Genomic DNA, 27,074 nt, shown 5'->3' with positions numbered 1-27,074 from the left:
AAATAAAGAGGATATAAAATCCACATTAATTCCATATTGAATTTATAAAGCGTGCTTATAAACAATTATTCTTTTGACAAGACAATTTGACAAGAATTTTATGGAAATAAATATTATACATAAATTTAAGTTTTACACCCATAGGGACGAGGAGTTGATGAAAACTGGGCTCGTCATTTCGATTTTCCAACGACATTAAATAGTTACTTCTATAACTCAAGCAAACCTAAATATGTACATATATATTGAACACATTTCTTTCGTATTTCCAAAACACTTCTAAACACACCTAGCCCGTTCAAATGAAATACTCTCATCGGTCAACTTCCACTACCTACCTACATACATACAGTAAGTTTACTTATCCCACACTGGGTACGCTCCCAGGAATAAATAGCAGATAGAAAGGGACATTTGGGAGAGTCACGCCATTGAACTCGAGATGAAAAGCGCTCACTTCGCTCACACGTAAAGTGCAAAATAAATTTAACTCGAATAAACCTTAGAGTGTCTGTATCTCGCGTTTTAATTCAGAACGTGAATGTATGTACCCACCGTTCTGTACATCGGACACTTTGTCCTCACCCTGTGTAATACATATGTACGTATACATATATTTAACGTGTAGGGAAAGATACTCACGTACGTGTGTGTGTGTGTGTGTGTGTGTGTGTGTGTGTGTGTGTGTGTGTGTGTGTGTGTGTGTGTGTGTGTGTGTGTGTATGGGCGCACTCAACGACCGTGTCCAAATTGTTCGTCGTGCTTTATGGCCCGTCAAAACCATTCGGTTCTCCTGGGCTGTACATAGTTATGTGCTACTACGGCTTTGTCCCGAATCTGATGATGAGGATGTATGTACTATGGAAATTTGTATCGAGCACTTCAGACCCGTCACACGTACGCCCCTGAACGCGTAATCGAAGCGCAAAAACAGCTGCCGTATAATATGTTGTTTAATCAACTTTGGAAAACATTCGCTTGTTTGATCGCTTCTGATTGCCTTTTAGACAAGCTGCTTATGTACATATATCACGTATATATTGAATCGAAAAATGCGTTGTTTTTTTTACTATGTTTTTCAACTAGTCCAAGTTATTTAAAGTTCCCGACTGAACTTCTCTCTAGATGGCTAATCGATGCAATTTTATTTTTACTTTATCTATGTACATACGTAGTAACAATAGATGAAGTTTTGTGATCAAACTCAGAATCGATCACTGGTCTAAATCTAGAAAATGATCTAGAAAAAATGTGTGTGTCTGTCTGGCTGTGTATTTTGGAGATTTTTACAACACCGTTAGTCCTATCGAACTGAAACTTAGTATCGGTTACTGAAATTCTTATCGACACGACGTAAATTTAGTTTAATAAAGTTGCACCGCACAACTTCCCCGATCCATCAATGTGTCTATTGTCTAGGCACGTAAAGTTCTACCCTGTCGAGTATATTGTTTACGCTCTTCCAGGTCTGTGAGAACTCCAGCGTATCCTTTGTTCGAGCACTTACTGATTCCCGTCAGCCTAATCCGGGGTCTCTGTCGTTCACCCACGAATGCACTGTGACAGTAGATATGTACTCTCTCTCTCATATTCCCACGTTACAATATAAATATTGGAACATCAAGTTGTATAGAATAATTGATTTTTCGTTATATTGATTTATTTTTCGCATCAAATTATTAGTTATAATATATGTATATATTTTTAATTTAAGAGGGGGCTAGCGCCCCCATAACCACCCCACTCTAGCTACGGCCATGAGTGCAAAATATGACAAGGGTAGTTGGCATAGTGGGATGAGTTAATGCTAATGGGCTGGTCACGTAGCTAGAAGAGTTGACAAAATAAGTGTTCGAATGGTACCCTAGAGAATACAAAAGATATTAGTAAAGCCACAAGTCAGATGGGTGGATGAAATAAGGAAAAGGTATGAACGAGGTTAAATTGACGATCCAGTACAAAGACGAATGGAAGCGTATTATAGAAGCCTTCGTACTGGATTGGATAGTAAATGGCTGTAGATGATGATGATTTTATTGGAATATACTACTTACGATTCTAGAAGTATTGCTCAATCTTGAAAAATAGCAACTGTCTTTGTATAATATATGTACATATGTATGTATGAAAGATCGTTTTATTTTTGGAGGCCCATCCCCACTCCAAGAAATAGATGCGCAATCTAGGATCAAGTACTGATCGTTGCTTTTGCGCACCTTTTCCAAGGAGTGGGAGTAGGCCTTCATATTGTAAATGGAACAATATGTACAAATCACAATTTGGAAAACTTTTTCAATGTTTTTTTTCCATGATACTACATATGTATATTATATAAATTATTATTTTATTTAATGCTTGGGAAAAGTGGCATAGCTCATTGATGGTGGAAATTTTATATTTTCCCGTGATGCCCCGATCGGGTTGCCTCTGATTGGGATCTATAGTATTAAACTTGTATATAAACTTTATACATTTTAAATTTCTAAATAGTGGTGACATAGTGAGTAGAATGGTTTTTTCCAGTTTGATAAGGAACCGTTTCAACAATAAAATCAGATAATTTTGCAAACTCTTATATGAAACGATCGACTTAGAGTCACATATATCCAAGTCTGGCCAGAAGCACTGCAGAAATACTCCGAAGAAGTTATTTTCAAACGAGGTCAACCCACGCAACCTCTCGGCAGTTAGCATTAACTCAACCACCTGAAGTTATGTATATTGCTGGTAGATATCATACATATGTACAATGCCGGTTTTAGGGCTGGGCTGGGCTGGGCGTCAACCATTCTCTCAGCAATTTTGTAAAATGTCCAATTCATGCCGCTCAAGTTGGTTGTAGTCAATTTGGGAAGTGCCAAATAAATTAGGGTGCCGCTCGATGCGCCAAAGGCGCTTTAAAAATTAAAATTAGAGCACCGAAAGCCACACAAAATTTTAGATTAGAGCGCCAAAGGCAAAATTTTTTTCTCAGGGCCAGCACTGCATACATACCACACAATATGTAATTGTGACCAATTTCACCTTTTTCACATACTCTCTATCCCAACATTCCACTTATATAAACATTATTTTATTTGTCTGGTCTCCCCAAAACATAAAACTCGATCAATTCCACATCGCACTTCATACTAGCGTTCGTTCTTTCGAAAATTAAATTCGTATCCTTATATTGAGGATCCCTATTTTATTATTTTTTCTTTCAATTCAACCCCTCATCCGACGAAATCCATATATATTCGGTATTTACGATTCGTGTTTGATCAAAATGTGTATATATTTGATCGCCCCTTTCTCACGCCATGCCTGTCCTCTCTTCTCATCCCCTACGTCACGGTTCTTTTGTGCCTTTTATTTATCGTACACTTAAAGATGCGTAAAGTGGCTCTGTATTTCTGGAGAGGATATGTATTCGCAATTTTACGTTCGTCGATGTCGTAAAGGCGATGGGACGTTTAAATTGCCCCTCCCCATCTAAATTTTCACACTAAATATACCTATGTGTGTATGTGCATATATTACATATTTCAAAAATATTAGACTTAATTATCTGATTTTGAGATCATTTTCTTCATATTCGTATATATCAAATAGTTTCTATGCGGATTTAAATTTGCAACACGGTTTCGACAGTATGAGGTCGTTTAAACGGTGGAGCTCTTCCGCTATAAATCAATTCAAACGGAAATAAAATGGATTGAGAAGTGAGACATTCGGCTGTGACTTCGAACCCCATTCGTCTGGAAAGATTTATAAATCCCGATTTTAAACTTGATTTATCATCATAAATTCGGGGCGCATTTCTCATTCCCTTCCCCCAAATGATGTCTTTTGTGGAAAAAAATAAATCGATTTTATCCCCGGCAAAATTTTCACGCACAATGGCATTTTACCCGCTTTATTTGAATCAATGGTCATTTTAACGGCGATGACTTCTCCCCAAAGTGGCATATTTGATTTCAAGCGATTCCGCTTTATTTCTTGACAGATATTTTCAGCAAATCAATATAGATATAATACATACCCTTTTTCGGTACTACTCTAAAAGTTATCAGTTGTTTGTTATTTTTTTTTATTTTATTACATGCAAATCCATTTTAGTACTAACAATTCCAAGCAATTATATGTACATATAGCAGTAGCGTGGACTAGTAGTTAGCATATATGCTTCCGAACATACATAGTGTACACGGGTTCGAGTCCCACTGGTTGCTGGTGGCCAGATCGTGATTTGTGACTCCAGGTCGATAGTGTCCTATCAGAGTTTGCCATTTTATGTGATTTTCATTGAAACGGTTCCATCAAATCGGCAACCTTTACCCATTTCTCGCAATTTTCGAGTTTTCAGCATCTCGAATTTCGCTGATGCTGCAAATTTGCTCATAAATTTTTCGCAAATTTCGAGTTTTTCAGCATCTAGTAATTTGACGATTTACATAAAAACAAATACTCCGAAAATGTAAGTTTATCAAAAATTTGTCAAAATTTATCCATAGATTTCTCTATAATGCTTTGTTAAAATTATTTAAAAATTGTATATCGATGTTTGTAATTGGCCTGGAAGGCCTAACAGTTTTACCTGTTATAAATTATAAATGCCTTCCTGGTACATAATGTAAAATTTAAAATAAAATAAAATATACTGTTTTATACAATACCATAGAAACATGTGTGGACAAATTCGATATGCAGCAAAAAATTATAATAATTAACAAATCCGAGATGCTATAAACTCAAATTTGAGAGAAACGGGAATAGGTTGGCAATTTGTTTGGAACCGTTCCAACAATGAGATCAGATAAATTGGCAAACTCTGATCGACCTGGAGTCACATATGTATGTCTTACCCACATAAAGTCTGTTCAGCAACATCGGGCCATGGATTGAACCCATTACCCCTGAGTTGAAAGCATTACACGATAACCACTGAGCTATGTTGCTAGTTGACTTCTACATATGTATATATCTTTGTCTAATTAATTTAGGTCGTTTTCACGTTTGAAATTAAATTGTGTGTGAATATAACCTGTCAGATATGAATAATTTATCTGTCAGATAATCCTTATCTAGCTATAACCAAACCAAAAACTTTTAAATCGAATGAAACTTTCAACTCACTCTTGAGTGGAATCGTGAACTCTCAACTTATTCCATAAACCTTTGATATACATATGTATGTATATCTATGAACATTGTAGATTACATTTGCTATGGGTGTGTATTTTATGTATAATACATACAATGTGTTTTTACCTCACGACTTTTTTGAAAAATTATATCAATCCCGTTTTAAATGTATACGAATGAAATAAATGCATAAACACTGGAGCTCTATACATTGATGGAAACTTTTTTCAAGAGAAGAAAATTCGCCTAAGACGATCGAATAAATAATACCTCGTGCACTAATGTGTGCACCAGACCACTAGTCGTGGTATGAAATACGCTTTTATGAAATAAAAACAGTGTACATGTGTACAGTGTTATACCAAATGATTTTTCGAAGCATATTTCTGTATATGTGCATATGTATATGTATACATGTCTATCTATGTGCATATTTATTTATTTATTTATTTATTTATTTATTTACAAAATTAGACAAAACTGATAGAATACTAGGTTCAATGTCTAAAATAAATATTCCATTGTACCGATTTTTTTTATTACAAGCTTTTTATTAGCTTCACTCATGTTAATTCCATTAAATTTCCAGGCCGTCAAAAATTTATGATCTGATTTTGATCCACTTCCACTATTTAGATCGCTTTGATATTTTTCCGAAATACGGGGGTTTGCTAACATTGAAGTAAACTAATGTCTCCGAAACGAAGCTAGAGAAGTTTAATCAATATAATCAATCTGCTGTAGAATGACACTTTGGTAAAACGTACATGCTATCTCTTTCAGCGCCTCTCGACCAATAGCATTTCGTATGGACCAGCGGTTCCCAATCTGTGGTACGTGCACCACTTGGTGGTACGCGTTATCGACAAGTTCTTCAAATATTGGATACACCGCTATGGATCACTGTCAAGCAATGATAAAATTTTATCGAAAATTATCCAAAGGGTCGTTTTGGTATATATGTATCACTGTCAAGCAAAGATAAACACTAGTATAGAATTTCAACAAAACAGACCCTTGTGTTTCGTTTAGAAAGGACGGTACCATGTACATATGTATATATACCATATGATACCACAAAATTATTATTTTGAATAAAAATACCAATAATTTTATTTTACTACCGCCATCTATGTTTAAAACTAAAAACTGGATAAACGTCAGGCACTTTTCAGAAATTCAAATTTCAAACGCGTCTAAAATGATATTTTTTCTCCATCTTAATGGCGGAGGATACATTTACTTATATTGATTCAAATAAATTTAATAAAAAACACAAATGAATATTTACTATTAGATTCGCCATGTTTACGCTGTTTATATTAAAAATACTGAGCGAAGCCGGGTAAAACAACTAGTACTAAATAATTACACTTGAAGTAACAAATTTCATGAAAACGATAATATTTATATGGTGGTACAATTTAGCGAAATGTTCTACCAAGTGGTACGCGAGTCAAAATAGTTTGGGAACCGCTGGTATAGACAATAGAACATTGTACGCACGACAGCTAGCTATCCAAACGCGGCTTTCTACCGCCCCTTCACAACTCAATTAAACAGTGGTAAAAGTGACTTTTTTCACTCTCATTTCAATATAAAACTATTTCAATTATTGCATCATACACAAATCAAGTTAAACGAAATCAAATACGATTTTGACTTCTAGCAAATTTTAAACTTTATAACTTTCAGTACACATTTGCTCTACATATATATGTATATATACTGAAACACTATCTAGTTCCTCACCTGAACAATTCGATCACTCTTACTATATCCCAGTTGCCATTAAGTTCGACATAACGTCTGTATTTCGTCCCATTCACACGTTTGGTTTGCACATCGCGTTCAAAGTAAGAACTCCAATTCAATTTTCTCGCTCACGATTCGCTTTTCCATTATACATACGTACACACATATGTACATACATACATACTCACCTAAATACATATGTACATACGTACAATTCTCGAAAGGCTTTCCTGTATATCGCGAAACCACATCGCGCATGTTGTTGCAGCTCAAATGCGACATTTCTCCGATATCACTTGACCGTATCGCTTTTCCGAGAGCTTTTCCGCATTCGAAAGCTGGAGACATCTCCCGCGCTAAGTGATTGATAAAATCTGACCTCCAGCTGTTCCGTACTCGCCTATACACGTGGGTTTATTCTAATTTCTAGGTCGTAAGATTGGAACAACACCGCTCTCGTCCTTTTGTGCGATATTGTCTTCGAACAAAGGCCACCGGGTGCCCCGAGGAGGAAGAGAGGTCCTTTGTCATTCAACTCTCGCAATCTGCTGCTGCTTTCAATTATTCCGGACACAAAGCCCTCTCGTCCGCTAGTTAAATAACTCGAATCTACCCCCGGTATTCCCCAGTCGCATCCTCAAATTATTATGACCATCCTAGCCCTCCCGCCAAATCGTTCGTCTAATTTTGTTTTAATTTTTGATGTGTGTTCTCGTACGGACTGCTGGTTCGAGAGTTTTCCTTTGGAGGCACAGCTTAAAATAGTTGTGGGTGAATCACCACTGGCTGGTTATCGACCTGTAGCGCCCTTTTGGCGCCCCTACCATCCCCCCAGACAGCCCCATACTCGCCATGGACACAGGCTCCATCCTCACCCTGCTTTTATTGCCTGTCTAGTATGCTTGTGCCCAGAGATGACGTTTTTCTTATTAAATCTCCCGACAAAGACCGTTGCCTTGACCTGAAAATTAATTTCATCTTAGCCATAAATTGCTCATTCGGCAGAGTATTCTGGGTATGACTGAAAATCTAAGATATAATAGACCCCAATTATGTATACTTCGATTAAAATTCGTCGTCAGAGTTTATCATAGTATTCAAAATCTGTTATATTTTTAAAAACAGTCGGATGAATTTGGATAACCGCTCTGCAACAAAATACTATGTACTTTGATTACAACTTGTTAGAAGACGCATCTACCATAATTGTTGATATAACGACATAACGACAGTCGAATACAAAAAAGTGAATAAAAATTATCCGCCAACTGAGAAAAGAAACGGATTGGCCACCAACGCCCAACACCACCATATACTCAAATTGTAAATAAATCCATATCAAAATAATACTTTAATTTCTGTAGTGAATATGTGATGACCTGATTATATTCCGTGCGTTGTAGCGTAGTTATGGAGACGTACCGCGTATTATTGACACAATTTATTTATTCGTAAAGGTACTTATAATCTTATAACATTTCTCTGTTTATACGTCATTAACGATTACTCATTTGATTGAAATGGGCTGATGACAATTTTCTTCCAATTGTTTCGATGCTTAGATAGTATTAACACACCTTTCCCTCTACATTTAGTAATAGCCAGCAGCATAGCTCGGACGATAAGCTTCTGCTTACCGTCAAGAAGGTGCCGGGTTCTATCCCTGAATGAAAATGAATTTTTCAGAGTATGCTGTTGGTCAGACCTGGATTTGTGACTCCAGGTTGATCGTTTCCTATCAGAGTTTGCCAATTTTCTCTGATTTCATTGTTGAAACGGTTCCCGGAAAAAAAAATTGGCTAAAAATCCTTCCTACCTACTATGTCACCACTATTTGAAATTTGATTGATATACAATACAAATTTATGTACAATTCATAGATGTCTCGTTAATTTGCGAGTTTTTTCAGTGTCTCGCAATTCAACGACTTATAATAAAAATGCTGCATTTGTATTTGTAATTGGCCAGGAAGGCGCATTGGGATTTACCTGTAAGGCCTTCCTGGTATATATGTAAAATAAAAAATAAAATAAAAATAAATAAAATATCCTATAAGCATTCCACATAGTAATACATCTTAAGAATAATACCAAACAATGGAAAGATCGTCATCCGTTCCTACTTATTTCACGTTGGTCACTTTTTCATAACCCAGAAGAGTTTCACTATGGGTAAGGTATATTGGCGTTTGCTACACATGTTCGACACACAGTTGTATGACCGTTCTCCCAGTCTATATATTATATATACACATACTATAGATAAGGGTTTATTTGTGCGTGATTTGCGCTCGTGCGGTAACAGTTAAACCTGGTTGTGTGAGTTATATCGACCTGGCCAACGCGGCGCCCGTCTATCTGGCACGAAACACCAAATCGCCACGTGATTCACACCCCCCATCTTGCCCATATTATATTACATTGTACATATGTACATATGTACGTGTGTGCTCTGTTGGACTTTCTCAAATTTCGTATTTTCTTTTCAGATATTTCCAAGACGAAGAAGCCGATCGATCTCGATCTGCTCAAGCCAGAGTCCGACCTTCTCGCCAAGGATGACGATCTGCTGACCGGCGACGGAGATGCTACCGATGAAGGCTTAGACGACGACGATGATGACGACGAGGACGACACTGAAGATTTGGATGAGGAAGACGATGAACAGGAGATGGCTGATGAGCCTGCTTCAAACAACGGCGCTACTGATGGTAAATTTTGTTTTTTTTTCATGTCATTTTAGTTTGGTTTTGTTTTGTGTCATTTTCAGTAGTTTCTTATTGAATTCTAAAAATATAGAGTGAAAAAAAAAAGTTATAGGCGTTTAAACAATTAAAATCTGACATAGCGAGAGGGTGGCGAAAAGTAAAAAAACGATCGGAAGAGTGTGGATAAATTACTTTATTTATTTATTTAACGTTTTGGAGCATTGTGGCATTACAGGAAGAACCTAATGCGCCACAATGGCCTACATAATACAATAAGAGAGGAAGAAAACAAAAACTAAAAGATTAATAGATAGAACAAAAAGCAAAAGCAAAAAATTAAGATACAAAAAAAGAAAAGTAAAAAAAATACAGCATTTAACACAATTATAAAAAACTTTATACAATAGTAATAATTAAAATTAAAAGAAGTAAAAATATAAAGAAGGGAATGGCTTGCACCTGCAGCCTGTTCCGATAATAAGAACAAGCTACAAATACAAAACATCCCCGCGAGGCCCAAATGGAAGAGAGTAGATTAAAATTCCACACATACATCACATTCAAATTAAGAAAATATTGATGAGCAAATAAATACTAATAGACGTCACCGAGAACGATAATGAAGTATTTTAAAATGTGTCTATTACGATGATTTTTCACCATCGTAATGGCGGATTTGATTTCCACATATATTGATGACCAAACCGGGCAAAATGGCAAAGTTTGAAAACGATCGGATAAGAACCCAAATTTCGTCAGACGAAAATATCTAAGGCGAGTTAAGAAGAGGCTAGTAATAAAAAGTATATGAATGATTCTGGATAGCCTATTTTAGCAGTGCAATTTTTATAAAAGAAGGACCTCCAGTGCGCTGCGCTACAAATGGTTGCAAACCACGCGGCCGCATGCTCATTTCATACTTTTGTCTCGGCTTTTGCTATTTTAAACTTGCCAGAAAGATCCAACTCAATTTTAAGAATTACCAATCATCAATCTACATCGAAATGTCATCTGCATAACCCCATGAATATCTCGTCTTTCGTACATGCTGAAATTCAAACAGTCAAATTTCAATCGAAATGAGCATGCAGCCGCGTGGTTTGCAACCATTATTCAAGAGGTAGTGTCGAGGGTTGGCTTAACTAAACACATAATAAAATCATGGATTTTCATCGAAAAAAATTATCAATTATTTATTTTTTAAATGATGATGAATTATGTTACTAATTATTTTAAAATGTGAATAATTACGATTAGTTTCATTGTATTTGTTTTTCGAATAGAAGAATGTAATTTCGTGTGACGCAGATTCTTTACGAGATGTGTCATTGCGAACGAAACACACGTGTTTCGTTTATTGCTAACACGCGTTAGCGATAATCGGTTGATTTGTTGTGATTATAACTAGTTTGTCTCGAGCTTTCTTCGTAACTTGTTGTATACATATTTTATTGATCTATTATAGCCCTAGTGAAAAAAAGTGTTTTTTTTTTTTTAATTGAAATTGAGTGGGGATGGGTCTTCGTAAAATAAACATATGAAAACTTTTGATGAAGGTTTTTATCTTTCCAGTTTATCTTTGTCTGATCTCAATTGCATATGAATTTTCGTTTTAGTTGATGAAGACGACATTGACGACAACACCGACGAAGATGAATACGACGATGCCGAGTCTCAAGAAGACGACGACGATGACGAAACAGCCGACTCCAACGATCCCTTGGATGAGGGCTTCGGAAGATGGGAGGAAGCAGTATCTAGCACGAGACGTCCGACTACTGGGGCACCTACCGCAGCCCCTCCTCGATCCACAACCCCTCCGCCCCCGGTGACCCAACGCCCTAGCGAGTCTCCAGCTACCCAAGATCCCTACTTCACACACTTCGACCCTCGCATCGAACACCAGAGCTTCAAAGACGCACAACAGAGACTCGAAGAAACGCACAGAGAAAAAGTGTGTATAATTTCATAAACCTTACTCCTGTCCAATTTTGACGATGCATAATGAACCAATTGCTTGTTGCAGGTGACTAAAGTGATGAAGGAATGGTCCGAATTGGAAGAGCGCTACCAGGAAATGAGAGCTGCCGATCCTCGCGGAGCGGCTGGATTCAGGAAACGCATGACAACTCGATTCCAAGCTGGAGTACGAGCCTTGGAGCGTGCTGGTGCTGCTGAACAGCGACGTCTAGCTGCTCTGCACCAGCAGAGAGTTTTGGCTCATATTGCACAAAGACGTCGTGATGCCCTTGCTTGCTATACTAAAGCCCTTGCTGACTCTCCACCAAATGTAACCTTTAATTTTACTCAAATCAATCCAGAATATAGTTTATGGTACTAACTATATTTTGGTATATATTTTTCAGACTCACCGAGTGCAGAAGTGTCTCCAGAAGTTGTTGCGTGCTCTCCACAAGGACCGAGCTCATGCCATTGCCCACTACAGACACCTGTTGGCCGGAGGACCTGAAGGTGCTGCTGCTGAAAGACCAAGGACTTTGGAACGTCTTGTTGATATTGATCGCACCGTTAACCACAGCCTCCAAATGCTCCGTAGATACCCTGAATTGGATGCTAAAATCGGGCAATTGATGGACGACTATGTTCAGGTAATAATACTGTTCATGTTCTCTTAATATTTTTTTTAGCATTTGAGTACCCAGAAATTTGAAATGTATGTAAATGAACTCCATTTTAAAATCTTAACCATTCTCACTTTTCATATCAATTATTTCAGGCACTGCGATCAAAAGACGAAACACCCGGATCAATGCTATCAATGACACCAGAATTGGAGGCAGCCATTTTAGACAAATACCGAATTGAAGTCGAGCACAAGATTGCTGAAAAGGAAAGAATAAAGGCTGAAGAAAAAATGAGGAAAGAACAAAGAGGAAGACAACGAGCCGATATTCGTCAAGAGAGACACAGAGTATGATAAATTATAATGTGTCTCTTTTACTAATAAGTATTGTAGCTATATATAATACAAACATAATTTTCAATTGCAGGTCGAAGCTGTTTTAGGCAAGAAAATGGCCGGTACTTTCGAACAGGAATCGCTTGAAGACGATGACGAATCTCTATTGGTATTGCCAGCTGAAGATACACACCAATCCACCTCCAGCTCAACTGCATCCAGCAGTTCCATCCCACCCTCCACTCTTCCCGCATCCGTCGCAACACCTACTTCTCAATACATGGATAGAGACATCATGAGCAATACACAAGAAAGTCAGGTAATAAAAATATCCATCAAACCAAACTCTAATATGTAGTTTCAATCGATTGTTCTGCCTTTAGTAGGAGTATAATACAAATTTTTCGAATTACAGGAAGAACCATCACCTCAGCCATCGTCCAGCTCAGGTCCGGCAGCTGCCGTTACCGTAGATGATGCAGCTGTACAGCGATTGGCAGATGAAGCTGCCGCAGCATCCCGAGCTCATCCAGACCCACCACCAGCACACGCAATGGTCCATGATATCGGACATGGCGAACCTGTTAGTATTTTTTAAGACACATTTAAAAACAATCTTTTATAATTTAGCGTGGACGTGTGGGGGTAGAGTAATGGTAGAGGTAGTTTATTGTTCTCGATCTGTCGGCCTGCCAGCTCCGAATAAAGCACAGGCTAAAACTCCCTAATATTTATACTCATCGGGTACTCTACGCACAGAGAGTTCATTGGTCGATGGGTCGCGATACCTTATTGGCTGTTGTATACAGCTTGTTCATACGTCGACGCCTTTTTACGTTATCTCTACGTTATAACAATCCATCCCCTGTAGGAAGACGCTTAGGTAAAACGTATATGCTATCTCTTTCACCGCCTCTCGACTAATAGAACATTGTACGTACGAAATGCTATTGGTCAAGATGGAGTGAAAAGGACGGCATGTGCGTTTTACCTGTCTTCTGTCTATACAATGATAATAAAAATGTCTCTACTATTGATTTTGTTGCACAATCAAAGACAAATTTGTAAAGCTAAAGTTTATTGCCCTATATAATTCACATCTGTCGTCTGAATATGAACAACTACTCAAAAATCTTGTCATCCCCTCTTCTTGGTATAAAATTCAAACTTTTTCTTATGTCATTGCCTATTTACTTGATGTATTGATCTTGAAAAAGGTCCTCTGACTGTTATCTTAATCCTTATTCGTATGTTCATTCAATTCATTTTTTCCTATATATTTCAACCGTGATCATTAAGCAAAGTTTCCATTTCTATTTAATTGATGACAGCAAAAATTTAAAAAGTTCTCATCTTTTTCCCACTGTTAAAAAAAAACAGCGCCATATTTGATCTTTCTAATCCAAGAAATTTTAGAATACATCCGTAAGCTCACATTTCACATTTAGCCAGCAGTATAGTTTAGGGGTTGCGTTTGTATTTAGCACAAAAAGATTATTGGGTTCGATCCCGGGCTAATCTTTAATATACTGCTGGTTAAATTTGGATGTTAGTGAGTCCAAGTCGATCGTTTCTTATCAGAGATTGCCAATTTTATCTGATCATTGTTGAAACGGTTCCTTAAAATTGTCAAAAAAATCATCCTTACCTGTTGTCACAAATCTGTATTATGTATGTACAATTGTAAAAATGTATCTACAAGTCTAAATCCATAGGTGTCTCAATGGATTAATTAATTAATTATTAATTTCGTGTTCTTCAGCTTCTCGAAATACAGTGATTTATGTAATAAAAATGCTGCATTGTTTGTAATATTAATGTCCAGGAAAGCGCATTGGGGTCTTCCTGTCGAGCCTTCCTGGTATACATATATGTACATATATTGTATATCTATGTATGTAAAAAATAAAAAATAAAATTTCAAAACCTTAATGCGATTGATTGTTATGTGTAAAAATTAAATTAGACTGTAATTATATAAATTCTATTAATTTCTACAAATTGGTACATTTCAGCTTTTCATACATTATGTATACATATATGGGTGAAAACTTTTCTGATAGCATTATAATGAAGACTGTTATTACATTACAGGGGTATTCAGTTCGACGAGAAGTGTATGGTGGTGGTGGCGTAACACACGCAAGCCATGGCTTGTACTTGGTCGTGTGCGTGGGTGTAGCCGCACTCCTGGGAGCAGCCGCCATCGGAGTTGCCGTAGTACGACGTCGGAACGCCGCAAGTCCCCATGCAATGGGCTTCGTCGAGGTCTGCACAATCCAATCGACCACATCGAATATATCTAAATCCTTTATATAAAACTCAATCGGTTCTATTGTTTCCAGGTCGATCAGACCGGTCCATGCGTGCCTCCGACACCGGAAGAGCGCCACGTCGCCAACATGCAAATAAACGGATATGAAAATCCCACATACAAATATTTCGAAGTGAAGGAGTAATTATGTGTTTAACAGTGTGTGTGTATTTATTTGAAACCCGTCGTCATAAACGTATCGTTTTTGTTTTTGTAAATTCTTTCCAAAGTAGTACTTACCCGTTGGTGTTTATTATATAATTATTATATTGTATGTATGTATGTATGTATGTATTGAGAAAAAAATAACTCTATATTTATTATATTTCGACAAGTATGTCCTTTTGATTTATTAGATGAATATATTGATACTTTCAACTGATGCAAGATATTGAATATTCGAAGACGGGACTTTGTACTTTTATTTTTTGAAATCGACATATTGTCCGTATATATTTTGTAGTTGAAATGTTTTACGTTCGATTAGATTATTTGTAAAATAATCATCAAAAAGTAACTTTCATTTATGTATTGTATATCATTACACGATTATTTCATTGTTTTTATTGTACGTATGAAATGAAGAATACATACATACGAATATTTAATATCGGAGAGCATTCGTGCATACGACAAATATACTCACAATCACACACGTTTGTGCGTGTGCGCTCGTGCATATGCTGAACAATAATGTAATCAATTTACAAACGCTTTACTCATTTAAATCATTAAATATGCAAGAGCAATCTAATGCATTGTAAGATATATTTGCTTTGATTTAAAAATGAAGAAAAAAAACATGTATAATCCTTAAGCAACTTAGTTTAATGATGGCTGTTAATGACATAGTCCTATGATTTTTGATTTAATTTTTACTTTCAATCAGGACTATAAATAGTGCCGCTATCGGAATGATAGATTTAAGCGCCTGTGTATACTAAAGATATATATATAAATATATATGAATGTATGTAACTCGTACCTTTATAGAGGTAGCTTGTGAAGATTTTTATATTATTATCTTTATAGAGGCCGCTAACTCTTCTCGTATAAACAAATTTTTCGTTTTCATTCTATCTATACAATACGAATTGATTTGAAAAATCGTTCAAATATCTTTATAGTACTATACAATGTGGTCCAGAAAATTGTACAGCTCAATGTGTTTAATTTCAACGTCTCATACACCAAATCAGTATTAAGAACTCTACGGTGTTTCAGTTTTAACTTATAGTTTTACACGTTCATTCCAATTCGAGTCTAATGAATGTTGTTTTTTCACGACCAGTGTTTTTGAATGAAATCAAATGTACTCGTTTAATGTTTTGCTCGCTGCTTACGAAGTATAAGAAGAAGAAAAAGCGTCTGGTCGGTTCTTTCATCGAGTAATTTCGCCAGAATAGAATGCTAAGCATTTCGTGTATGCGTGGTGTGTGTATGTAATTATTATTACGATATTATATATACACACGGTAGTATAGTTCAAATATACATATATATATATATATATATATTGACTTACTCTTGCATAAGTTTGTGCTGTTCTTTCATATCGCATTGAAAATAAATGGACGTACATAAATGTCCATAGTAAATATAAGAATATACTTTTAAAAAAAAACTACTCATCTTATGATAACAATTGATTTACATGTTTCGAAATGATTCCACTTTTATTCCACGCATCTTCGGTTTTATCGATTTAGTTCGACGACTTAAAAGCTCTTGCATTTTTAAGTCATTTGAATGTGACACCTTAGAAGTGACATACATAGTAAAACACTATAATATCTTGAACACCTTATTGGAAATCGTATGCTTTATTATAATTATAATAAGAGACCAAAATGTACTCGTCAAATCACGTCGGTTGAAAAAAATTTGACTTATTGATTCCTCCATCCGTTTATTCTTTGGAAAATATAACGTATTTTGTATGCATCAGCTAAAATCAAATAAAAATAAAAAGCCGGTCGACTGACCAGATTAGATTATTATTATGTGTTTAGAGGGAAAAATAAAAAAGACCGCTTCTTTATAAAAGAATAAATATAATAATATATTAGAAAACAAATATAATCATGAATTCGTCCGGATATTTTTAGCACAATACCTTAATATTACCCTAAGTTTCGAGTTGTAGAATATCGATACACTATTTATTATTATGATTATTATTATTATTGTATACATATATATATATATTTAGTAAAAACTTGTGGAGTTCTTACACAAAACTACTAAAGAAAATTAAAGAGGAAATAATAAATGGAGTCAAATATAGAATTTTTTGCTATAAAAGTGCGTGAACACTTGCGTGTACGCACGTGCGTGTCCGCGCACAAACTATATGTCTTCGAACAAGCTTATATCAATGTACAGTTTATTCGGAAAATGCAAATAAATGTCTAAAAGAAAAAAAAAGAAAATAAAGAAATAAAAAATCATCAATTTTAACCGTGATGTGTAGCAAAAGATTTATTTTGGATAGTACACAAACTACTAACTATAAACTTAATATTTAAGATTAGTGTTATGTGTTAAAATGAAAATTAACATAATACAATAGTTGTGCATAGGGTGTTTGTTTCCGAGATATTTAAGAGTAAAAGAAGATATATTTCGTATTTGTGGGAGCTACGCAGAATAATTAATTAGTTACCTCTTAAATAAATGAAAAAAAATATTTAAAAAATGAAATAGATTTGATATGTGTCGATCATTTTTGATTATTGTTTTTGATTTGTATATTGAAAGTTTTTGAAAGATTGTTGCGGATACAAAATTTACTTCAGATTTTTCATAGCTTAGTCATTTTGTGAATGTTTTGTGTTCTGTGGCCATTCATTGTAATTAAACTTATCTATAATAAAAACCCATAAAACCCACACGAGACTTTCATTCTATTCATTTCATCCCAAACCTCACCTAACGAATCCAATACTTACTGTCGACAAATTCTCTTAGCTTTTGAAGGATGGAGCGTCGAGATCGAACGAGTGTCCCTAACCGGGGTCGAGCAAGACCCCAGTATGTTTTAATCAAAATACAGCTTTCAATATATATCTTATTAATCATTTTATACCTCAACATAAAAAACTTTTAGTCCTATAGCATGTTTGACTATTTTTTTATTAAAAAATAACAACAAGTATCGACATGCAAACGCACATACATAAGGCCAACAGGCGACTGCATGACTCAATAGCCACGCGCCAAAAGCGACGAAAATATAGCTGTCTCTTTCTCTCGCATTGATTCATCGATCAATAAGAATAAGCAAGCGAACAGTCAAAAACATGACTTATCGCTACCGTCTTTAAATCATACTTTGGAACGTAGAAATGTATAAATGTATTTTTTTACGATGTACTTCTTTTCTTAATCATACATTTCTATTAAAATAAATTTCTTGTAGTTCATTCTAGGAATACAAGAAATATAGGGTGTATAGCTTTGAAAATCCACATAGTTATTACGAAAAACGTAAAAATTGGGGCACTTGCATACCCCACTTCGATGAGGGAGGGTTTAAGGTAAGGCGACCATTTGTACTGATGGTCGCAGTACCAGTGCAGTACTAGTTTTATGGGCATCTGCCCTGGTAAGTCGTGAGATAAAACCAGTAAACTTTCTTTATCAATAGTGTCTAATATGTCTAATAGATGAATTGAAATATACAAATTCTTCAGTAAAAATGATATCACTTACAAAAATATTTGAAAAATAATCGAATGCTGTTTCCGTTTAATGCACTTGTTGAAGAACTTTTTTCTTCGATTAACAATATGTAGTCCAGTGATGAAGCGCAATTGGATATTAAAACTTATAAATATTTGTTAATAACTAAATATAATTTTATAAAGATTGTGGCTATTTGCAGGTACCATATCTGCAAATTATTGGCTATTTGCAGGTACTATATCTGCGACAAGCGCAAATCCTTCTGCGCATGCGCGTGAACTGTCACTGTCAGCGTGTTAACTGTTAAAATTTTGTTTTAACCCTCTTAAAATTTAGTTCGAACTCGTAAAGTGACGTTGAGTAAAAAATATAATCCAAATTAGTTAATATTATTAATTGTTAGAAAATTATTAACATATACAACATATAATACCTGCATACAAGTACAAGCCGCAAACTAGCTAAATGATATAAATCTATTATAATAAGGTGCGAAATTTATTTCAGTAAGTTCAAAAAGTTCACGCGCATGCGCAGAAGGCTTTGTGCCTGTCGCAGATATAGTACCTGCAAATAGCCACAACTTTTTATAAAAGCATTCAACAAAATAAATTCATTTTTTCATAAATGTGCATCTTTGATTTTTTGTTCGTTTTTAATTAGCACTGAGCAACAAAAGATCACGTTTTTAATTCACCAGAGCGGAGACTACTCATTCTTACTAAGTTTCACCCACCAAAATGACAATGAATATGACAAAGATTTTTGTTGGTTTGCTTTCGTTTATGAGATATGATCGTTTAAAAAAATGCGTGCTTTTTTTTTCAGTTTTTTAGGATTTTACAGTCTATAACCCAAAATCTAGTATTGCTGTGCTAAAAGTGAGTATTGGAATCAATAATCAGATGTTTTTCTGTTGATTGTGATATTAAGTTTTTTTAAATACTTATGATTAACTATCTAGCGAATTTTACAAGTCAAAAATGTTATGTATATTAGAAGTTTAATTGGCCAGTATTTTATTTCACCACGTTTATAAGGATTAGTTTTCTATCTTCGTATATTTATTTCATCTTAACGTACTAATTCAAACGGTAAATGATTTTATATTGAGTCGAAGAATGTTGTCATCGAAGTTTTTAGAAATATTTTGTTGGATAAAACGTCCCAGTTTTAAATTTGAAAATAATGGTCACCTTTTCTTAATATTGACAATTACATCTTAATATATATATCTTCTAGTATCTTCTAATATATAATTTGGAAAGAGACTTTGTATATATGTATCCTTCGTTCGTCGTCGTCCGTAGATCGGTGACGTCATCGAACACGTGATGCGATTTTATTTTTTTTCGATCCATAGGCGCCGATTTGATTTTTTTCGATTCATTGGATTCACCTTCGCGGGGGCGCAAGGCGAGTAGTTTCATGGGGCCCCGCCAGGGGCGCCACAATGGGCACAGCCCCGTGGGGCCCCGAAGGGGCCGCAGCCTTATGGGCCGCAGCCTTATGGGGCACAGCTTTATGGAGCGCAGCCTTATGGGGCGCAGCCTTATGGAGCTCAGCCGCATGGGGCCCCGAAGGGGTCGCAGTCTTATGGGGCTCAGCCGCATAGGGCCCCGAAGGGGGCGCAGGGGGGTGCAGCCTCATGGGGCGAAGCCCTAAACGGCAACTGATCATGGGGGCGAAGCCCTAGATGGCATTTAATCATGGGGGCGCGGAGGGGCGAAGCCCTAAAAGGCATTAGCAAAGGGGGACGAAGCCCTAAAAGGCAACTGATCATGGGGGCGAAGCCCTAAACGGCATTCAATCATGGGGGCGCGGAGGGGCGAAGCCCTAAAAGGCATTAACTTAGGGGGGCGAAGCCCTAAACGGCATTTAATCATGGGGGCGCGGAGGGGCGAAGCCCTAAAAGGCATTTACTAAGGGGGCGAAGCCCTAGACAGCATTTAATCATGGGGGCGCGGAGGGGCGAAGCCCTAAAAGGCATAAACTAAGGGGGGCGAAGCCCTAGACGGTAATTGCTCATGGGGGCGCGGAGGGGCGAAGCCCTAGAAGGCAAAGGCTCAGGGGGGCGCCGAGGGCGAAACCCTAGAAGGCAAAAAAAAAAAAAAATTTTTTTATTAATTTTTTTTTTAAATTTAAAATTTTTTTTTTTAAATAAAATGTTTACTCTTAGATTAGTCATGTTTAAGCGGTTTATATTATAAATACTGAGCGAAGCCGGGTAATACAGCTAGTACATATATAATTAAAAACCATTCAAAATTCACTTTTGGATGAAGGCCTCCCCAATACGCTTCCACTCGTTTCCGTTTTGCGTAACTCTCATCCATCTCACCCCATATATTTTCTTAATTTCGTCTACCCAACTTTCTTGCGTTCTTCCTTTTACCCTTTTACATTCACTCGAGTACTATTCTAGCACTTCTTTTGTCCATTCTTCTAGCTACACGACCGGCCATTGCCATTTCAATCTCTTCACTCTATCCACTACCCTTGTCATACTTCTCAACCACGTATTCCGCTTCCTATCTTTCCTCATTATGCCAAGCATACAGCGTTCCATATTTCTTCGAGTACATTGGACTTTGTGTAGCATCTTGGCGTTCAGTTTTTAAGTTTCACATCCATACATCATCACTGGCAAAACACATTGATGGAAGATCTTTTTCTTTAGACAAAGTGGCATTTTTTATTTAAAATCGGCGTTCATTCGTCCAAATGCACTCCTTCTTAATTTCACATATCTCTTTATTTTTTCTTTTCTTTACTACCGTAAACATCTATTATTTGTCCTAAATATGAATAATTACCGACTACACATACATATATAATACAAATAAATAATAAAAACAATGTATTTTAATATTGGCCTTCATTTATTAATCTTGCTGTACTACAAAATTATTATTATTATACTTATGCCGTATTACTTCTAATTATTATAACTATGTGTGTTTTCTTTTTTTTTATAATTATTATTACAACTGAGAAATATTTAAAAAATAATGTACAAAGACTTATTTATATATAAAATATACTTAATAGCTACGAACATATGCCATGACATATAATTATAATATAAACATTAGAAAGATGGAAACATTAATACATCAAACTTATAATGTAAAAAATAAATCATAAGCCAAAAATGATGGCAATTGTAAAGTCTAAAGACTAAATATTTATTTAGTATGGATATATATATATATATATATATATATATATATATATATATATATATATATGTATATATATATATATATATATATATATATATTTTTTTTTTTTTTTTTATCGCAGCGTAGAAGCTAAGATAAAAAAACCAAACCATACTTTAGTGAAGTCATCAAACCTTAGCAAATCCACTGCCTATTTTTTAAGAATAATTTGGATAAATTTAAAAAAAAAAAAACTCACGCAAGGACTAACACCACATCATATACATAATAAATATTATATCAAATGATCAGACAGAAAATATAAACATATTTTCGTTACGAGCAGTTGAAAACATTAAAATACCAATAACTTATGATATAAAAATAAAATTTAAGCCAAAAATAGCGGCAATTGTGATGTCTAAAGGCTAAATACTTATTCAACGTGTACCTTTATATATGTATGCACATTTATAAAAACATATAAAGTATCATTTATCGCAGCATAGAAGCTAAGAAAAAAAATACTTCACAAATACAAATACATATATACATATATAAAGTACTTTTCATCGAAGCACACAAGCTAAGATAAAAAAAAATAAAGTAAAAAACAGTATTCTAGTGAAGTCATACTTTAGCAAATCCACTGCCTATTTTAATAGAATAATTTTTAAAAAATTCACGCAAGGAAAAAAACACATCTCAATATACATATTAATGATCAGATACAAAACATAAACATACATTTAAATTACGAGCAGTTGCAAAACATTAAAAAATACCAAACTTATAAAGTAAAAAAGAAATCGTAAGCCGAAAATAGCAACAATTTAGAATATTCATAATAGTACCTCAGTAGTCATATTTTAGCAAATCCATTACCCATTTATTTATTTGTTGTAATAGCTCAAAAAAAAATTAAATTAAATTCACGACAAGAAAGAACACATTATTTACAATATACATATATAATATTATACCAAATGATCCGACATATTACATAAACGAAATAAGGCTTACAAAAACCCCACACCGTTCACACAATATGATTAATATTACATATATAGTAGTCAGATATCTGCTTAATCGCGGATTTAATCTCGATTCACAACAACTTAAACCGTTCACCACAAATTCTCATCAAAAGTTTGAATCATAGTAACTCTGTTGCATGGCACAACGATCATTTGAACAAAAATACAAATGCATATAATATTATATAATATATTGACATATTCGATTTATACAAAGCAATCAACAAAAAAAAAATTTTTTTTTTCATTTCAGATATACATAATTCAAATGATTAGGCACACAACACATTTATAATACCATAATTATATACACGTGTACATACGTATATTCACAAACATACAAAATCACACACGCATAATAGAAAAATTACTGCCTCGTAACTTTGTACATACAATCAAACTCCCGTCAACTACAATTTTAAATTCATGTATATATATTTATTTATTTATATATATTTATTTATTTTTATATATATATATATATATATATATATATATATATATATATATATATATATATATATATATATATATATATAAATAAACGGAGAAATAGATGATCAATGTGCAAGTGTAGGTGCGTGTGTATTATAATGTATAGCATATACGTACGTATCTCAAAAGTATCACACTATATCGATAAACTCAAAGAAGACTTGCAATGGTGAAATGTTTGATCTATCAGATCAGATCTGGCACTCGGTGAGCTGATCACCAATCTAAGACGAACAACGAGTTATATTGAAATGTCGGACGTTACAAGAAGGGTTGGTGCCTAAGTTTCTTGAAGAGTTGTGCATCACATTACATATATCGATAAACTCAAAGAAAACTTGCAATGGTGTAATGTTTGATCCGTCAGATCAGAAATCGGGCACTCAGAGAGCTGATCGCCAATCAAAGACGAACGAGTTATATTGAAATGTCGGATGTTACAAGAAGGGTTGGTGCCTAAGTTTCTTGAAGAGTTGTGCACACTATATCGATAAACTCAAAGAAGACTTGCAATGGTGAAATGTTTGATTTGTCAGATCAGAAATTAGGCACTCAGAGAGCTGATCGCCAATCAAAGACGAACGAGTTATATTGAAATGTCGGATGTTACAAGAAGGGTTGGTGCCTAAGTTTCTTGAAGAGTTGTGCATCACACTACATCGATAAACTCAAAGAAAACTTGCAATGGTGAAAGTTTGATCTGTTAGATTATAAATTAGGCACTCAGACGGCTGATCGTCAATCTAAGACGAACAAAGAGTTGTATTGAAATGTCGGACGATACAAGAAGGGTTGGTGCCTAAGTTTCTTGAAGAGTTGTTGAGCTAATGATGAATTAATTGAGTGTTTAACTTTCGAAACGGCCATAGTATATGCATGTGAATATTGTATGTATTGTGTATATACTTAATCTAATATTAATAATCGCACAAACAAGTTAAAACATCACAAAAGACTTCAAAAGCCATCAAATCGAGAATCGTATACATTTCATTGATTACAAAATAATAAAAAAAAATATATATATATATATATGTATGTAGGATTTCAACACATTAGTAATGGTTATAATGTAGCAACAGAGGAAATATATATGAAACATAAATTTAGCTCTATAGAAACAGACAATTATTGTAAAAATATAAAATATTTATAATTGTATACATAATATAAAAATGTAGTAAATCTTGCATTGGTAAAAAGATCGAAATCTTAGTGTTACATTAAATTACGACGTTAAAACAAACAAAAAAAACAAAACACTTCAGTTTAAGTGCGATGACAAACCTATCGAAGAATTATTTCTGTTTTTATTTACTAGCCAGAGGACTTGAGCGTCGACGTTCATCCCCGTACTGAGATTATATAATAAATATTTGAGAGGAACGTTCCCGTGCAAGTCCGCCGACAAATGAGACACAACACATTCCGGATCTAGAGAAGAAACGCCAGACGTGAAAAGAAATCACGTTTTCATCGATGGCAGGTACGAAGCGTACAATTCAGATTGTTGATACGTACATATAATAATTACGTGCATGCTGTATTCAAGACTAGAAAGTGAACAGCTTAAAGCGAAATAAGACGAGGAGTCGACCGGAAACGCCAAATAGATCTACAACAATGGCCAAACAGTGTACGACGAAATGAAAGCCGGCCAAAAGTCAAACCAAATACATAGAGATAATGTATGTATGTACGTAGGTGCGTTTCATTTTGGTACAGTTTGCATGCTACGGCATTGCTGAAAGTAACGAGCGTGCAAAACAGCAAAACTGAGAGGTGTCGACGAGCCAAACGGAACGTGCCCAAAGTCGACTATTCCGTTGATCGGGCATTCGTACGTTTGCTGTTATATTTATATATATATGTACAAAATGTGCAAATGCGACAGAATTTTTGCGCCGAAGCTAAAGAAATACACATTTCATGCAAAGAATATCTCTATCTTTTTTAATTATTTAATTTTTTTTGTTTATTTTCACTCTCGACTTATTTTTACTATAATTCTAATGATTTTGGCCAACTCACCGCTTATCTAGACAATTCCAATCATACGAGGCACTCTGCTTGATGGCCTATTTTCCTAATGCTTCAACCCTTTCGACAATAGGAATTGTACCATTTTATTTATCTTATTGCATTCACACTAGCAGCTTTTCTTAAATGTAAAATATCCTTAATACGTTCCAAACCTATTATTCGTTAAAAAAATATCAACTTTGCTTGAACACTCCAATGCCGATCATTTTTTTTCTTTTTTTTACATTCATATTCACATCGGAAAATATGCATATAAATATATATATATATATATATATATATATATATATATATATATATATATATATATATATATATATATATATATATATATATATTTCATAAATTGATAATTATTAAAAAAACAAATACAATCAACTAATTAAAACATTTGAAATAGATTCAAAATATACACAGAAAAATCGGTAACTCCAATTTCAACAATCGGAACTTTTATATAAAAACAAATCGTTCTGCCAATTTTTATTTATTTCAAAAATATGCATTCATATGTGCGTATGTAAAAATCTTAACTTTTCGTTCAATCTAAAGACATCAAACTAAATGAGACTAAATGAGGCACTGCAAGGCAATTTTAATCATTTCTAAGAATCTACAAAAGCCCCAAAATAAAATTTTAACACAAATTTACTTTGAATGACTAATTTTATAACTTTGAATCCGAAAAAAATACTCATTTCCACTACAAAACAAAAATTAAACCGATCGCCGAATCCGACGAGCGAGATTTTTTGAAACAAAACGCCTCATATAAAATATTGTAAATAAGTTTTGAAAACAAAAATTCATATATATATATATATATATATATATATATATATATATATATATATATATATATATATATATATATATATATATATATATATATATATATATATATATATATATATATATATATATATATATATATATATATATATATATATATATGTGTGTATGTATATACCGTTTAGTATCCATTATCGAAGGTATTATTCACATTTTAATAAAACTGCCATTTAGAAAAAAGTTAAGATTCACATTGAAACTTTTTTTTTACATCAGAATAGTGTTTGGCACTTTTCAATCACAGCTTGCCTCTTTGGATTGAAATAATACAAGACATTTTACCATTTATCACGATTACACTATTTCACACTAAGCGAGTCTTAAGAATTAACGGCATTGTAACACATATTGTGGTAATCTCAACTAAATGCAAAAACACACGCTGGAAGTGCACTGAATGAATACCGAAACGAAAGAAATAGACCACGCCGAGGAGACAGTTTGCAGATTGCGAACGTCTCAACATCCTAATACCGAGGAGTCGTAACTTGCTCGATATGAAAACGAGGCATTCGTACAATCAGCAAAAGAGGAATGTCCGTCCCGAATACAAAGAACACACCACCCCGTATGGTAAACACTTGATCCGAGTAACGGGACGAACATTCTCCGTTTACTTTTTAATATATATCCCCGAATAGTATATAAACGGTGCGTTTTAAACGCATCATCGTTACAGAAAATGCGTCTATAGGCCATTGTTTTAAACTCGATGATATCCGAACACAGGTTTAGGCAATACTTTTATATTTTTTATATATTTGTATATATTTTTTTATCATTTTTTTGAGTAGTATCTTTAAGAGACGAAAACCCTGCTTAATGACATTCACTGTATTATTATGAAATGCTTATTATTTTAAGTCACAATTAATGAAGTATGTCACTCTTTGGGTACACGGCAGTTAACATTCTGTCCCATCTTTTATTATATTTATCTATTAATTCAATTATATTCTGTCAAATAATGAAA

General features: G+C 34.5%; 1 protein-coding gene across 3 annotated transcripts in view; it reads left to right on the top strand.

Moving 5' to 3' along the window:
* The window catches only part of Appl (amyloid-beta-like protein), a 270,511-nt gene extending 254,905 nt beyond the window's left edge, over window positions 1–15,606 (top strand). For 2 of the 3 annotated variants that reach the window (XM_077432989.1, XM_077432990.1), the window contains exons 5-13: window positions 9,371–9,592; window positions 11,206–11,543; window positions 11,616–11,879; window positions 11,956–12,198; window positions 12,327–12,521; window positions 12,601–12,828; window positions 12,925–13,092; window positions 14,604–14,777; window positions 14,855–15,606. In XM_077432989.1, the coding sequence (XP_077289115.1) occupies window positions 9,371–9,592; window positions 11,206–11,543; window positions 11,616–11,879; window positions 11,956–12,198; window positions 12,327–12,521; window positions 12,601–12,828; window positions 12,925–13,092; window positions 14,604–14,777; window positions 14,855–14,968 (1,946 nt within the window). In that variant the 3' untranslated portion in view covers window positions 14,969–15,606. The remainder of the gene's footprint in view (window positions 1–9,370; window positions 9,593–11,205; window positions 11,544–11,615; window positions 11,880–11,955; window positions 12,199–12,326; window positions 12,522–12,600; window positions 12,829–12,924; window positions 13,093–14,603; window positions 14,778–14,854) is intronic. The other variant, XM_077432991.1, reaches the window with a different exon arrangement.
* Window positions 15,607–27,074: the final 11,468 nt, after the last annotated feature.

This window comes from Arctopsyche grandis, chromosome 6 (genome assembly GCF_051622035.1).
Source record: "Arctopsyche grandis isolate Sample6627 chromosome 6, ASM5162203v2, whole genome shotgun sequence".
NCBI lineage: Eukaryota > Metazoa > Arthropoda > Insecta > Trichoptera > Hydropsychidae > Arctopsyche > Arctopsyche grandis.
Note: the sequence above shows the minus strand (reverse complement) of the source record. Positions and strands in the feature narration are given on the sequence as shown.